General features: G+C 41.5%; 1 protein-coding gene and 2 long non-coding RNA genes across 3 annotated transcripts; 2 read left to right on the plus strand and 1 right to left on the minus strand.

The window, feature by feature from the left end:
• The first annotated feature begins 1,470 nt into the window (after nucleotides 1–1,470).
• On the plus strand, nucleotides 1,471–3,700 carry LOC136444215 (uncharacterized). Its single transcript, XR_010757238.1, has 3 exons — nucleotides 1,471–2,164; nucleotides 3,010–3,121; nucleotides 3,358–3,700. It is a non-coding gene; the product is annotated as an uncharacterized lncRNA (long non-coding RNA).
• Nucleotides 3,701–6,230: 2,530 nt separating this feature from the next.
• On the minus strand, nucleotides 6,231–8,224 carry LOC136444223 (uncharacterized). Its single transcript, XR_010757239.1, has 3 exons — nucleotides 7,976–8,224; nucleotides 7,562–7,646; nucleotides 6,231–7,133 (listed from the first exon to the last, which is right to left on the minus strand). It is a non-coding gene; the product is annotated as an uncharacterized lncRNA (long non-coding RNA).
• A 1,478-nt stretch (nucleotides 8,225–9,702) lies between these two features.
• LOC136444249 (uncharacterized) lies at nucleotides 9,703–13,011 on the plus strand. Its single transcript, XM_066441766.1, has 5 exons — nucleotides 9,703–9,851; nucleotides 10,390–10,453; nucleotides 11,292–11,355; nucleotides 11,953–12,126; nucleotides 12,618–13,011. Exons 1-5 carry the CDS (start codon nucleotides 9,817–9,819, stop codon nucleotides 12,893–12,895), a joined length of 615 nt encoding a protein of 204 aa, XP_066297863.1. The 5' UTR covers nucleotides 9,703–9,816; the 3' UTR covers nucleotides 12,896–13,011.
• The last annotated feature ends 1,006 nt before the right edge of the window (nucleotides 13,012–14,017 follow it).

Genomic DNA, 14,017 nt, shown 5'->3' on the forward strand with positions numbered 1-14,017 from the left:
CACTCAGAACATTTTAGCATGCATACTCCAAGCTCAAATGAAGTAGCCAGCCCACCCTGATGCCACCGGGAGCGACACAGAAGCCACCGCGGGATGCAGTCAACTCGAGCCCGATGGCGTCGATCTCATAGATCTGCCCCCTCGTGGTAAGTTCCTTGAAAAATTACTGTTTCCTTTTACAGAATTAAATCGCTTGCCAAACAGGTAATAAAAAAAGCAAAGGCTCAACTTTGGCATCAGTTTGTGACAAATTTTAATCGGTTGGTAACACAACTTTTTCATAATCTATCGTGCTGTAACGTTATACACTCATACTGAGATCGATGACTTAGTCTTCAAGACCTGCATGTTTACATCGGTGACCGCCCTATGTTCCGAAATTATTATGTTCCGAAATCTCTATGTTCCAGTTCACTCAACGGAAATCCCAACGTTCCGTAAGCCCTATGTTCCAGTTCACTCAAATAACAGAACTTGTCCCAAGTATGCTGTTCTCAAACACATACATACACACATACATACATACATACGTATAAAGGCTACCCAAAGCATAACATTCTCGGTGACGTTTATTTTTCTGTCATTTATTCAATGGTATACTAATAGCACTGCATTTAATACAGCTGACTCCAGCGGCGGAGGGATATGTACAAACTTTCGCGTACAAGCACATGTGCGCACTCAACTTTAGTTCCATAGGAGGATAAAATATTTTCTATATTTGCTATCTATTCACTACATGTGCGTTTTTAAGTCCAACTCTCATTACGGAAACCAATTATGACATTGCCCTCTTAAAAGTTCTTGGTTACAGAACTTGTCTATCAAAACATGCACAGTGCTCTGTAGTAAAGAACTTTTCTGTGCCTCTGCTATGAACGAATTCCATAACACTTTTCTGAAGTTTTACTGTTTCCGCACCAGAATATCTTTTGGCTGTTGCGGCCTGAAATCCTCCGTGTGCTACCTGTTTGTAAGACCACATACCAACAGAACGCAATAAAAGAAGCAGAAACGTTCACGGAAGAAATAACAAATGGCAAATAAAGTGCATTTCATCTTCCACCGCTTTTCCTGTGCATTGTTCACATATTCTCTCGTTAACAGGTAACCGTCTGTATCTACCTCTTTCTACTTCTAATGTATATGCGCTTACTCTGCGTTTATATATAGATGATTTTATGTCTAAGTCTTTGCTTTGTAGATAATACTCCATGGCGCACACAGATTTGAGATGTCTATATGATCTTAGCTTACCAACATCAACAGAGAGATTGTGGAGAAAGGTTAATAATTTCAACGTGCTTTATCCGTAGCTTCTTGCATGTCATGAATTATGTTTGCCAGAATATGAACTAGTATGTGGAAGAACACAGACACACACTTACTACACGGCATTAGAAACACAACAAAAACCGGTTGGGGTATGCAAAAAGAAAACATTCCTATATAGCCTGGATGCCAGAATTTTTTCAGGACCTGAACAGGCCAGCTACTGAGCTAGCTCCAGGACATGACAACATGTCAGCGGATTGCAATGATTCTTTTATTACAAATCCCCTCAGTTAGACCTTTGGTTTGAAAGCGGAACATGTGTTTCTCTCTCGGTCTTTGTGTGTATTACCATCTGGCATCCAGGTGGGATACTAGTATTAGGGCGGGACTTTCTAGACCGCCCACAGCAGGGCGCAACCAATCGGCCACAGCGGGGCGTAACTCACAGCAGGGCGCAACCAATCGCCGGCAGCGGGGCGTAACTCACAGCAGGGCGCAACCAACTGCCGACAGCGGGGCGTAACTCACAGCAGGGCGTAACCAACCGCTGACCAGCAGCACGCAACAGGGCAGAGCCGACGGCGGTTGACCAATTAATCAAGCTTTTAGGATGCCATGTGGCCATTGTGAAGTTTGATCCATTGTTCAAAATCCATCGTCACTCTGGGTTTGATTCCGAAAACCAGGCCACCAAGAACAAAAAGGGGAAGGCCTAGTGGCTCGGCACTTCTCAAGATAGCAAATATGAGAAGAAAAGGCGGGCACCTGCGGCATCCGTGGACTTAATATCGACCACCAGCCGTATGAAGCCGAGGAAAAGGCCAGTAAACGGCCCACACCTTTTCGACAAAGAGATGGACAGACCGACAGCGAAGACAGCGGTCAAAAGGTCAGTACAATTTTAGGTCTCAACCTTTTGCACGGCGCATATGTTTCTGTACACACATAGACTCCGTTTCTGTGTTTGATCACCCCGTTATTTCGTGGAGTAATAACAGTCTACATTAATTCTATTTTCGAACACAGTGGTTACAAATGACATGCCTTCTAAATGCCTTGCACACTGCGTAGTGGAAAACTGATTTGGTAGCACCCTTTGTCCACCATATACCTAATTATAATTCGTTTGAATTTTACCGTGTTAGATTTTACCTGCCAAGAAATGGTTTCTTCGCCTGTCGTTTAATTTGTGCAAACTTCTAATACGATTTAAAAGAGAGGTGATGACTGTCTTGATCTTTTCGACATTGAGATATTTCTTGCAAACTTACAGATTCATAGATATCCTGTTTATATCTCAGCCGACACAAATATCCTAATATGGCAACAGTTCAGTAACCCATGGATAGTGGATGTGCATTGATTTTTTGAAGTTGCAGAAATATTGTTTATTTATTTGTGTAAGTGGATAAGATCACGTATAACGAGAAACTTCTAGCAGACAAATTAATTTAAACATGTTCAATATAAAGGACGTGTCTAGCCTTTGTATTGGAGATGCTTTCAAGTGTAGAGTTCAACAACGCAACGTAGAAATTTTATCTAGATAAAACTGATAGACATCCATACATGTTTACATGTTGAATATGGTTGTCATGGAAGAAAATTTCTAGGAACTGGTTGGTTACACGGTGTTCTACAGTGTTTTCTGTTTGGTATGTATAGGCAATAAAGACAAAAGAATTGCAAAGTATTGCAATATTAATCTTTGTTCGCTGTGTTTTTTTTCTACAGCAGCTCCTGAATGTAAGATTCTGCAACATAAGTGCTGTGACGACCATCTAAATGGCGACTTAGTTCACGTAAAACACATGCAGCCGAACAACGACGATGAAAATTTATTTGGGTAATTTTGGAATAGTCCATTATTGTGATTTCATAAGCATATAAGAGCCGATAGAGTTTTAAAGATTTCATAATTTGACGGTTTCACACAATGGAATATTTGTAGGGATACTAAGGATGGCTGCCATAGCTTCTTTTAAACAGTTAATTTGTTAACTGATTTTGGTAGCTAGAAATCAGATCAAACCGCTGTGGTCGCCAGCTCCACCGACTGTTTCCGTCTTTATACTTGCACAGGCCGACCTAGCTTACGGGACGAGAGCGATGACGACGAGATGTTCCTGCCACATTCTACACAGAGATACCGCTGTAGGGGAGGTCGGCAGATCAAGACCTTCTACTGGATGTCGGTGAGACGAGCTGCATCCCTAGGGGAATCCATAACAGACGTCCGTGCGTGCGTCCGTAACGTCGGGACCGATCGCGAGGGGAGCCACACAACAAGCGTCGTCGACAAAAAGAAGGGAACGAGAAAGAACCAGATCTGTAGCGGAGCCACGATGTGAAGCCAATAGATTGCGTTGCTACAACCGTTGCTACAGCGAGACAAAACCTGACGCCAGTTAGAAATAAATATTACGGACTGTCTATTTCATTATTTATATTGTGTGTATATAGTAGTAATCTATTGTATATGCATATCAAAATCGTACACAAGGCTATTAACCTGGCCGATGACGGTTCTAAACAAACCTGGGGTGGATGTAGCCTGACTACTTCGCGCTCCTAGCGGCCGGCCCGACGATACCGCTCCCAAGAGGGGGTCATTAACCTCCCCCAGGGAGAGCTTCTGTAAACACAGGCTAGGGGTGGATGTACAAAAATTCAATTGAAAACCCCAAACGAATATTGTAATAATCAGTGTGCATGAAAGCTGTGATACGATTGCACGCTCTCACCAACTTGCAAGAAGATACGGAAACTGATGTCAGCATATCCAGTATCACGTAGTCATAGTCAGTCCGTCTTTAAAGTCTCCTGTGCCAAGTGTACGGAAAGCCTTGTCTCTGTGTCCTTTCTTTATCCTTACTATGTTAGTCTTTCGAAGCTTCAAAGATGCAGCTAAAATAACTCGAATTATGCGTTGGTAACATGTCAAGCATTTAATTTTTCTATTGAATGAAGCAAAGCTTCTAAGAAAAATTAATCAAAAGCAGTGACATATTGTTGTTGCTGCTTTTTGCAAAAATCCGGACATCTTCTTTAAAGCTGTGACTTATTTACCTTTCAAAATCAAACTTTCTCATGACAATAAAAGAAGAGCCAGTCTAAGCATGTCATTCATGATAACAAAAACCAAAAACGTTTAAGACATTGAGGAACAGCTGTGATGTATAGGTATATATTGCAACATCCAGAAAGTTTATTTCAAACATCGATAAACAGCTGTAAAAGTGTATACTATAACTAGCGCATTTTCTATGCCGTGCGCAGTGGCATTCGTCCTTGCTATAGAAAAGGCCATACCTGCAAGGCGTTGCCAAAAACTAATTCCCTAGGGAATGCGTTCGCGGAAATCCTAGAATATTTGGCAAACCGAAAGCAGTACTATACAATAGGCTCCGCCCCTGAGGCGTCGCCAAAAAACAAATCAACGCACCGGAAATATACTTGTGCCCTATTACTACACGCCTCACTCTTGTGATTGCCTGACAGGATGATAAACTTTCTTAAATGCGTCCTTTATATTCTGATATACATTTATGGTTATAATCATCGATCTCGAGGTCTGTTATTCAGCTCAGGCTAATGAAAAACATGAGGTAGTACAATATGAAATGCATCTCTAAACATGACGAACGGCCTACTTGGTTACAAAACATGGTCACCATGACTACGGTATTCTGTATCAACCCTGGTTTCCTTTTAAGTTCTCCAAAAAGGTGTCCGTAGATTTCTTGTCTTGCCCTCAGTGTAACCGTCTCCATAGCAATTAGCAACAACAAAGCCACGGTGCATCAATCATGATATCAAAATGAACAAGAGTCCGTAGGACACAATTCTCCGTGAAGTATTTATAGTATGTACAAGTATTGACCCACACAAATTGTATCTCTGCACAGTCCAAGTAGTGTTCTAGAGCAAGTAAAGAAAAAGTGTTTGTTTATCTTTTTCTTTCAATACAGGAGTGGTCAACCTGCTGAAAAGTATGTTTTTACAGCATGGCACAGATGGGATCTAGAAATTCCGGGAAAAGTCACAAAGTTAGATTTAGATGGCCCCTTTATCAACGAACCATTCAGCCTTACAACTAAGATGTATCAGAAATCACAAATATGCAGTAAATCCTCTTTCCACAATTTATTGCAGGCCGGTCTGATCTATAGCTATCAAGCTATTTGCAATAAAAAAGGCTAATTTATATTATCGTAACATTTCACGAAGCTCGAAGGTCAAAGGTCACCGGATCTAACCACCCGGAAGTGACACTGGCGCGCGCACTTTTCTGAGAGATATTTCTCAACAATCTTTCATCCCCTGCGTAAACTTTTTACATTGTCACAGCCTCCGTATTATAAACTACAAGTGTGGTAAGTTTGAAGGTCCAGAGATTTGCCATTTTCACACTGTGCGTAAAAGTGCATCGTCCGTCCCGTGCGCACATACTGTATGCGAGTTTCGAGTGGACACGGCATACTTAATACACAGACTGGAGAGCACTCTGCACATGTTCGCAGCTAAAACTCACAATTCCCGTTGCCGCATTGGTATGTAACTTGGTGTATCGTTTGCTAGGTTGCATGTGGTGATGCACGTTGTCTATTTTTCAATGTAACAGTGACTATACGATCACAGCAAGTAAGGAAGATTTATACCCCGTATCTGCCTGAAGTATTCCAGTCATGCATGACGGATTATAACATGGTCCCTATGGCAAGGTAGTGGGACATAGCATTAATTATAGGGGTGCAATTACGATATTGGATTGACGTTTAAAGTAGTTATGGTGTAACAAAGCTATTGTGCATCACCACGCCGAACCAGGCAAACGATATGCCAAGTTACACACCAATGCGACAACGGGATCGTGAGTTATAGCTGCGAACGCGCAAACAAATGCATTCCCAATACTCCCAGAAGGAGGTATTCCTCCTTCCCGGAGTAATGATAGCCGCTAGTATACTAAAGTGCACTACTACGACATGGCGACCACACTTACTATGGTAGCCTGACATCCAAACCTACCATATGCATAGCTGTCGAGTTCTTTCGTTCTCTCTCAAATAGGCTACCAAAATATTTTTTGGATTCTAGGCTGCCAAAATAAAACACTAAATCGGCATCTCAAATTCTAATTCTGGACTTTTACAATCGATCGCGAGAGGTTTCGGTACCCTAGTGACGGGCGGTACCTTGGAGACCTCCATCTTCCCGTCTTTCTTCACAATGTTTACATACGTTCCACTGGTTCCTATGAAGTTACCGTCAGTGTTAATGTACAGCCCTTTAGTGTTAATGTAATTACCCTTGACGTTAATGTAAACACCATTCGTGTGTACATAATTTCCGTTCGAGTGTAGACTGATGTTAATCTTACCATGAAGAGCCTTACGGATGAGTTTCCGCAGGTCTTTATGCGTGGCGCTACTCGGGAGAACTCCGAACTGAATTAAGAGAAATAAAAGGATGTCCTCCTCGGTTGACGATAGCGAACTCATGGCGACGATTTTGTTTTGTTTGCTTGCCAGTGCGGTGGCCGGTCGATCTAACAGTGAAAAGGTGTCCATGTCGAATGAGTACGTTTCTCTGGCGACGCTTGACGCACAGATCGTATCTCGACGACGTCTTGACGCTGAATCTGACGATCGTTCCTTGTGTTTTGCTTTCCTTCCTCGGCTGTCGTCCGATCGCGAGCTTCCACTGTCTGAGTAAAAATCCGCCTGCCTCTGTCGACTTTTCCTCCCCTTTCTCCTCCTCTTCTCATCGTCCAGGAGCGACAGGTCAGATATGCAGGAGCTGCTGAGGGACTCGAGTTCAACAGCGATCGGCAAGCTCAAAAACTCCTCCGGAACCTTCGCGATAATCAGAAATAAACATTCATTTAGATCACAAAATTTAATGAAGAAATTGTTTTCAACTATATTTTCAGCAGTTGCGTAAAATGAACTTAGATAACATTCATAGGCACATTTTCCATCTTTTCAGTCTGAATGATAGTCCCTGTGCATGTTCTATGCCTACGGTTGCGTCTATTCACATTTCTTTATATATCTGTCCAATATATAAGCGTTATATAATTTTCCGAGATACGTTTTCAGTCATCACTTCTATGGCAATGTATTAAAGACCGTTCTGGTTACATGTAATGACATCTAGACTGTTAAAGCATCATATATAACAGAAAACAGCTAGCAGTTTTGTCAGTGGCAAGATATTCTGTGCACATATCTTAGTGCAAATGACAGAGAAGCTATCCTAGAGGAGAAGTGACTTTCTTCACCTTAGCTCTCAGCTTGGCCCAGTGATCGACCTTCCTTGATCGCCGTACCTTGACAACAGGATCGTCAGAATGCCAAAGCGAGAATCTGGAAGAGGTGGCGAGATATCTGTGTTTGTGCTAGAACAAGCAGGACCCTAATGCTCACCATGGATCAGCGAAATATGTCGAAAAGATATGTGACATTCGTATTCAAAGCTGCCCATTATACAGTTATTCTAACTGTTGTCTTAAACTAGTAAGCTGTGCCAAGGTATCTATGATATGATATGATTTGATTTGGATACAGTGAGATACGTTTCAAAATAAGCAGTGCCATCAAAAACAACTGCACATACGAACATTGCGTACGGCGAACATTCACAGTGATTGCAATGATATTGCTCTATATGTAGTAAAGAAGTCCATTGTACTTACTTTTCCCGTCTAGGCCTTGTCATCATGGCATCCAGGCGAGCTCCACATTCCTACACATATGTTCTCAAATCGATGAATTCGGAAATATTAAGAGTAAATTTTACATCCCGCATCCTGTCGACGGTCTGCAATTGATATATCAATGCAAGAAAGGCACTATAAACCTTAAGATTCAATAAGATATCGGAAGGCAACTGCTCTCAATGGCTCCCACTGAGTACTGGCCGAGTTGCTACGCTGTCTGTTTGGGAAACAACAGATGACAGCTCGTGACTATGGTGACAACATAACAAAGCGATGTACTGTATTGCACACGAGATTCCAAAGAAGCAATTTTGCCTAACTCGAGTAAATATTTGTAAACGATAGTGAACACGCAAGTTGCTGGCTAAAAATAAGATTCAAGTATTTTTTGCCTTTAAGCGTCTGTGATTGTTAAAGAAGCCTCACAAGACATTGTAGATTTTCTCCATGGGACGGAATTATAGATCCATAATTTATGATTTAGTACCCAGGCACAAAATACATGTGTAATAAGAAAAGGTTGTTCATGCACGACATGTTTTGTGGACAAAGGTCTTCCCGCAACCATTGATAAACCTAAGGCATAACTGGTTTCTATCGTGTAGAGCAGGTAATCTTACACCTCAACATATTTGTATACGGAATCTTCAAATTTACAGTTACATTATTGTTCAGCATGCAGTAAATCTATTTTTCCTACCCAGGTCGATATAATTAATAATTTAGCCGACCGTTTTGTCCTGGGAATGAATCACATACTGTTCCTTTGTGTCGACTGTCATGTTTTATATGAGCCATGAATATGTGGAAGTGGCAGATGAACATGTTCTGAAGAAGCCTTTCAGCTTTTATCATTGCCTTGTCCGCAAGTAATTGATTCAGGTGACAGGGAAGAATGACAGTATTCTTGTGTACGTGACAAGGATATCTTTCGGGATTTCTGGTGAGCTACTATGTATATACATGTAGGCCATTAAAAGACTTTCATTTAGCTTCTTTTATTATAAAACAACAATAACTTTTCTCTAAAAGCTACTGGAGATCAGAAAAAGTCTGGCTAATGTCGCAGAACAAAAGGTTACAACAGGAAGCAATACACCCTATCCTAACGGTACCCTTTGAAGACCGAGAGCTTTTGATAGGATAAAGACCACACATGGACAATCCTTTACGATGACCACTTCGCGTTTTGCCTCAAGAGCATATGTCCTTTCTGGTTTGCTAACGTTAAGATTGTTGGACGCTCCTAGAAGATACCTCTACAAGAAGCCTCAGACTATAAAGACATAACTAATCTTTTGTACAACGTGCATGAACTAAATGATAAAATCCTCTAAAAGCGTCTGTTCTCAATATAATCTTAAAGACCTCGAAATGTCTGTGCATTACCAAGTCTATCCTTTATGAAAAGGAAAGATACCGACAAAGCTTACCAAACACACTGCAATATTGGTACTGACAATGAGAGAGATTTGTTCATCTCCATATCAATGGCTGCATAGCAACATACAGCTTTGTCACGAGAGGCCAGCCACTTTCTATTGTAGTCGAAATAGATCACTTGGGGTTCTTCGCAGAGAATTATGGGATCGAACTGAGCAAGCACAAATTCAGCTGCATAGCGACCGGGTTGCCAGGCAACGCCGTAGATAAGACGCCGTGCAGCACCCAGCGGAAACCATCCCAGACCTGACCTCCTCCAGGGAAGCATCAGCCAAGGCGAGACCTCCCGACTGACCAGACAGTTGTACGCACTGTGGGTTGACAATCGGCTGCATCGTCAAGACTTCTGCCTGTGATATCACTCCAACAGCATAATGACTGACTACACTCTCATCCACCCTAAGCACAGGTAAATTTCCTCCGTTATATTTATGTTCTTCATGTACTGAGAAGAAGGTTATACCCTAGGCACTATTTAGGATAGCATTGAGTTGCCTTGATCTTTGTTGAAATAACATTTATAGAGATATATGGAGATTATGAATAGAAATAGAGAAGTCTGTAAAATATGTGTTTGTGAATTTGGTTTGCTGAGGAAGCAATGGTCGACTAAAAATTCTGTAGGAAATCCAAAGCTCTATAATGTTGCATTGTGTTGCCAGGGGAACTGCATGTATATCGACAAACACAGTAACTGTTGCACTCCTCTGAACTCATGCAATTGTGTTAAAGATATTGAATAGTTGAAGTGTTATGATACTCTCTATTAAAACAAGGATATATGCTTTCTGTGAATCAATATCATAATATAGATGAATTGTATAATGAAAAAAACTCTTCTCCAACTCAAAGGATAGACAGATTGTAGTCTCAAACCTGAAGTTGAATTCTACGATTAGACTCTCCGGTTCGTGAAGAGGTTAACCCTGTGTGAAAATGTGTTCCAGCTACAAATGCTGGCCCAGCCATGGTCATGGACACACCGGTAGCGATGGGAAACTGCAGCACACGGTATGTACAACACTACAGTCCCTACCATTTAACATCAACGCTCTTAACACCGACAAATGCGCTTATAAACAATATAATAATTGTGCCTCCCTAGCAGCGACATGTCAATGCAAAACTCTCGAAAAATTGTTTAGATATGATTCCACTTAATATCAATATCTAAAAAACATTGAATACGTCACAGTATATCTTGCAGTATGGCAAATGGAAAAGTTTCAAGAAACGGTGTATTCCATGTTTGTGTACATGAGTCCAAAATCAAGCTCTATGAATGAAGATAGTAAAACGATATGTTGCTAAGGACGCCGTATCCACGGAGACAGTATTGTTGTATGTGGGAAATCCCCTTGTTCAAAGTAACAGTGTCATGGACAATGAGCGTGTGAACTCTTTACTGCTCTATTGTTCTCAAACAATACGTATCCAGGTGGCTTGTCATGTACACTACCGATGTAGTAGTGTTGATATGTACACATTTTATCGACAACGTTTGGCATACTTGCATATACCTTTGTTAAAATATCTAAATTGTTGAAATGAATTGATTTCTTTACCGGGCTCATTAGTACCCTTACTATTTGTAAGACTTTATATATACATATTATGATAACGTCTTTCTTTGGTTAATGTTTGTACTGTAAATAGAGCTGAAGCTATTAACGGAACACCTAAACAGCGTGCATTCCCCAGAAATGATGTCTCCCCTTTTCATTATTTTGTCACTGATCCTTAACTGCTCTGCCCCAAGCTTCACCCATACCATATATCTTCTTTAGATCCTTGTATTGTGTACATACACTGTATGTTATTCATGTCTGCCATGTTATTGATGTTATAGGGGTCAAGCTTCAGGTTCGGTGGCGGCGGCCGTGAGGTTGAAGCCCTTGAGGATTTCCAGAAAGGTTAGTGGCACGCGCTGCCAACCCGTGCCTTCCCTTGTAGATCTGTATAGATCCATCTAGATTTGCATCTAGATTTGCATCCTTTGTAAAACTTTCTTAGGATCGATGCAGAAACGATAAGCCACTTTTGATAGTCAGTAGAAGGAGAGAAAACGGCAAAGCAGAGATAACGATTACTATCGGAAACATAAGGCTCGCCAGCAATGGATGACCTAGCTGAACGCTTAACATAGGGATATAGGCTATCGGAGGTATTGCTTGCAATGGCTGTGTGTACGTCCGTGTGTGTAGACAAGGGTTTGACGTAACTGGAGTTGGACTGAGATGATATTTGGTACGTAGATAGGTGTGGTGGTACAAAAAATGCACGTCATCAGTGTGCCTCCTGGTAGCTTTCCTTGGTGCTGAAGAGAATATCTGCTGTTCTGGACTTAACATCCACAAGTTCTGCAACGTTCTGGTCATGCAATGGTCTTGCTCTTTGGCTGGCAGATAGTTTTTATAGCCGGGCAGAAGTAGCATCGTTTTGGTTCCGTTAGAGGTTTGGTTCTTAGAGTTTATCAAAGCCTCCATACTCATTGACGATTGTCCAAACAGAGAAACACCACAAGTGGCCAGTGGCGGTGTCCTGGCAGTACAAGAACGGCACAGTGACCGGCATCAACAACGAGACCTTCTCCGAGCTGGTCATCCAGGAGTCCCGCGGTAACAAGAAGCTCCGCGGACAGAACAACTTCTACAACACCACCGGCAACTACTTCAACGCCTCAGGTAGATAACGTCTTCACGTACTTTGTGACTTGATTTGCCTCAACATGTTCGACTTGATGCATTGATTATGTAAGGTCTAGTGTGGATAGAAGCCAACAGCTATCAGTTCAGTCAAATATTGAATTCCTCTCTAAGTAAGACGACCAAAACATCACTTGTAATGTTGTCTTAATTAGAAGATTGGGAAAACTGGCAGAGAAGAACACTACGGTGATTTCACTTGTAATGATGTCTTAATTAGAAGATTGGGAAAACTGGCAGAGAAGAACACTACGGTGATTTCACTTGTAATGATGTCTTAATTAGAAGATTGGGAATACTGGCAGAAAAGAACACTACGGTGATTTTGCGCTTGCGGTTTTGCATACATCAGGCGAGCCAAAAGATTCGTCTGCCACAACTTCGACACAATGACATGGATGCTCCTCTGTTTTTTTGTTGCTGATATCATATGCAACCCTGTCTGATTCTTTTCTCTCATTTTCTTCCAGGTAATTTCGCTAAGACATCGGGCAACTACTACCACGCCGCCGGCACCTACGCCAACACCACCGGCAACTTCTTCCACACATCCGGGAACTTCTTCAACGTCCTGCCCAAGAAGTGTCCGGAGGGCGGTCAGCTCGGGGCCGGAGGGGCGGTGGACACCACACCATCTCTGACCAACTGCAATGACGGTGGCACCGTGGCCTGTCCGGGCGGGGGAGGCGGTGCCGTGGCCAGGCGATGCGGAGGCGGTGCCGGGGGATGTGGGGGCGGCTGCTGCTAGAACACAAGCGGCGGAACCGTTTCAACATATCGCTGCTATTGACATCCTGGAGTCTCCAAGCAGATGTTAGAATGAAAAACCTCTCACGTATTTCTGACATGCAACCATTTCGGGATGATGGTCAGAAAACGCTACGATATGCCATCCTAACATCTGCTTTGATATCAATATCTGTCAGTCCTTTATTCCCAGTTCAGTGTTGTTGATGCGACTATCCTAACGTATGCCATACATGACAACGGTGTCGTACAAAATCCACGGTTAAAAAGTATTTGAAAAAAAAAACTTGATGTGTTAGAAATCAGCTGTTTACTAAAGCTCTGAAGAGTTTTTATACACATTGTGCAGACCTCCGTGTGTTTATGATAAGGAGAACAATGGTCTGTTTTGTAGTAATATATATCATTGCAAAGATCACAACAGAACACATGTAAATACCACAGTCAAACCATCTTATGTGTATATACATGATAAGGATCATAACATTTTTTGAATGTCCATCAGCTGAACAAGGGCTAAGGTTACACCTTTACCGTTATGGTTACATAGCAAAATGCACGAGTTTTGCACGAACTGATAAGCAATGAATGTATTTATTTGGAATGTAATACACAGTGAAGTAATGGATACATATAACAATTTATATCACTTTGAAGCAGCAGATTCGCATTGTTATTATTGCATTTTCCCAAGGCATTGCCACCAAGCATGGAATTATTAATAAAGGGTGGACTTTAAAAACAGTTTGTCATAGTATGTATTAGTCAATGTGTCAAATTCAAATCATTGATAAAGTATGGGTATTGCATTAGTGGCAACAGCAGCTGCAAAACTGTTATAACTTTTATCAACGACAGGGACTACATGTACAGGTACAAAGTAACCTGTATATGTAAAATTCTAAAACCATTATTTCCATTGGTTTTCATAGTAGCTATAGGTGCCAACTACTATGAGAACCAATCAAAATCATAACTTTCATCATAAATTACACTGATAAATAGCTAAGCAAGTTACATGGCTTACACTTTTCCCTGGAAGCAAAAACACTAAATAGCTATATAGTGTCTAAGTTTTAAAACATCCTTGAAGTGACCATAGAAAAAGATATTTTCATATTAT

The sequence above is a fragment of the Branchiostoma lanceolatum genome, chromosome 1 (genome assembly GCF_035083965.1).
Source record: "Branchiostoma lanceolatum isolate klBraLanc5 chromosome 1, klBraLanc5.hap2, whole genome shotgun sequence".
In the NCBI taxonomy this organism is placed as follows: Eukaryota; Metazoa; Chordata; class Leptocardii; order Amphioxiformes; family Branchiostomatidae; genus Branchiostoma; species Branchiostoma lanceolatum.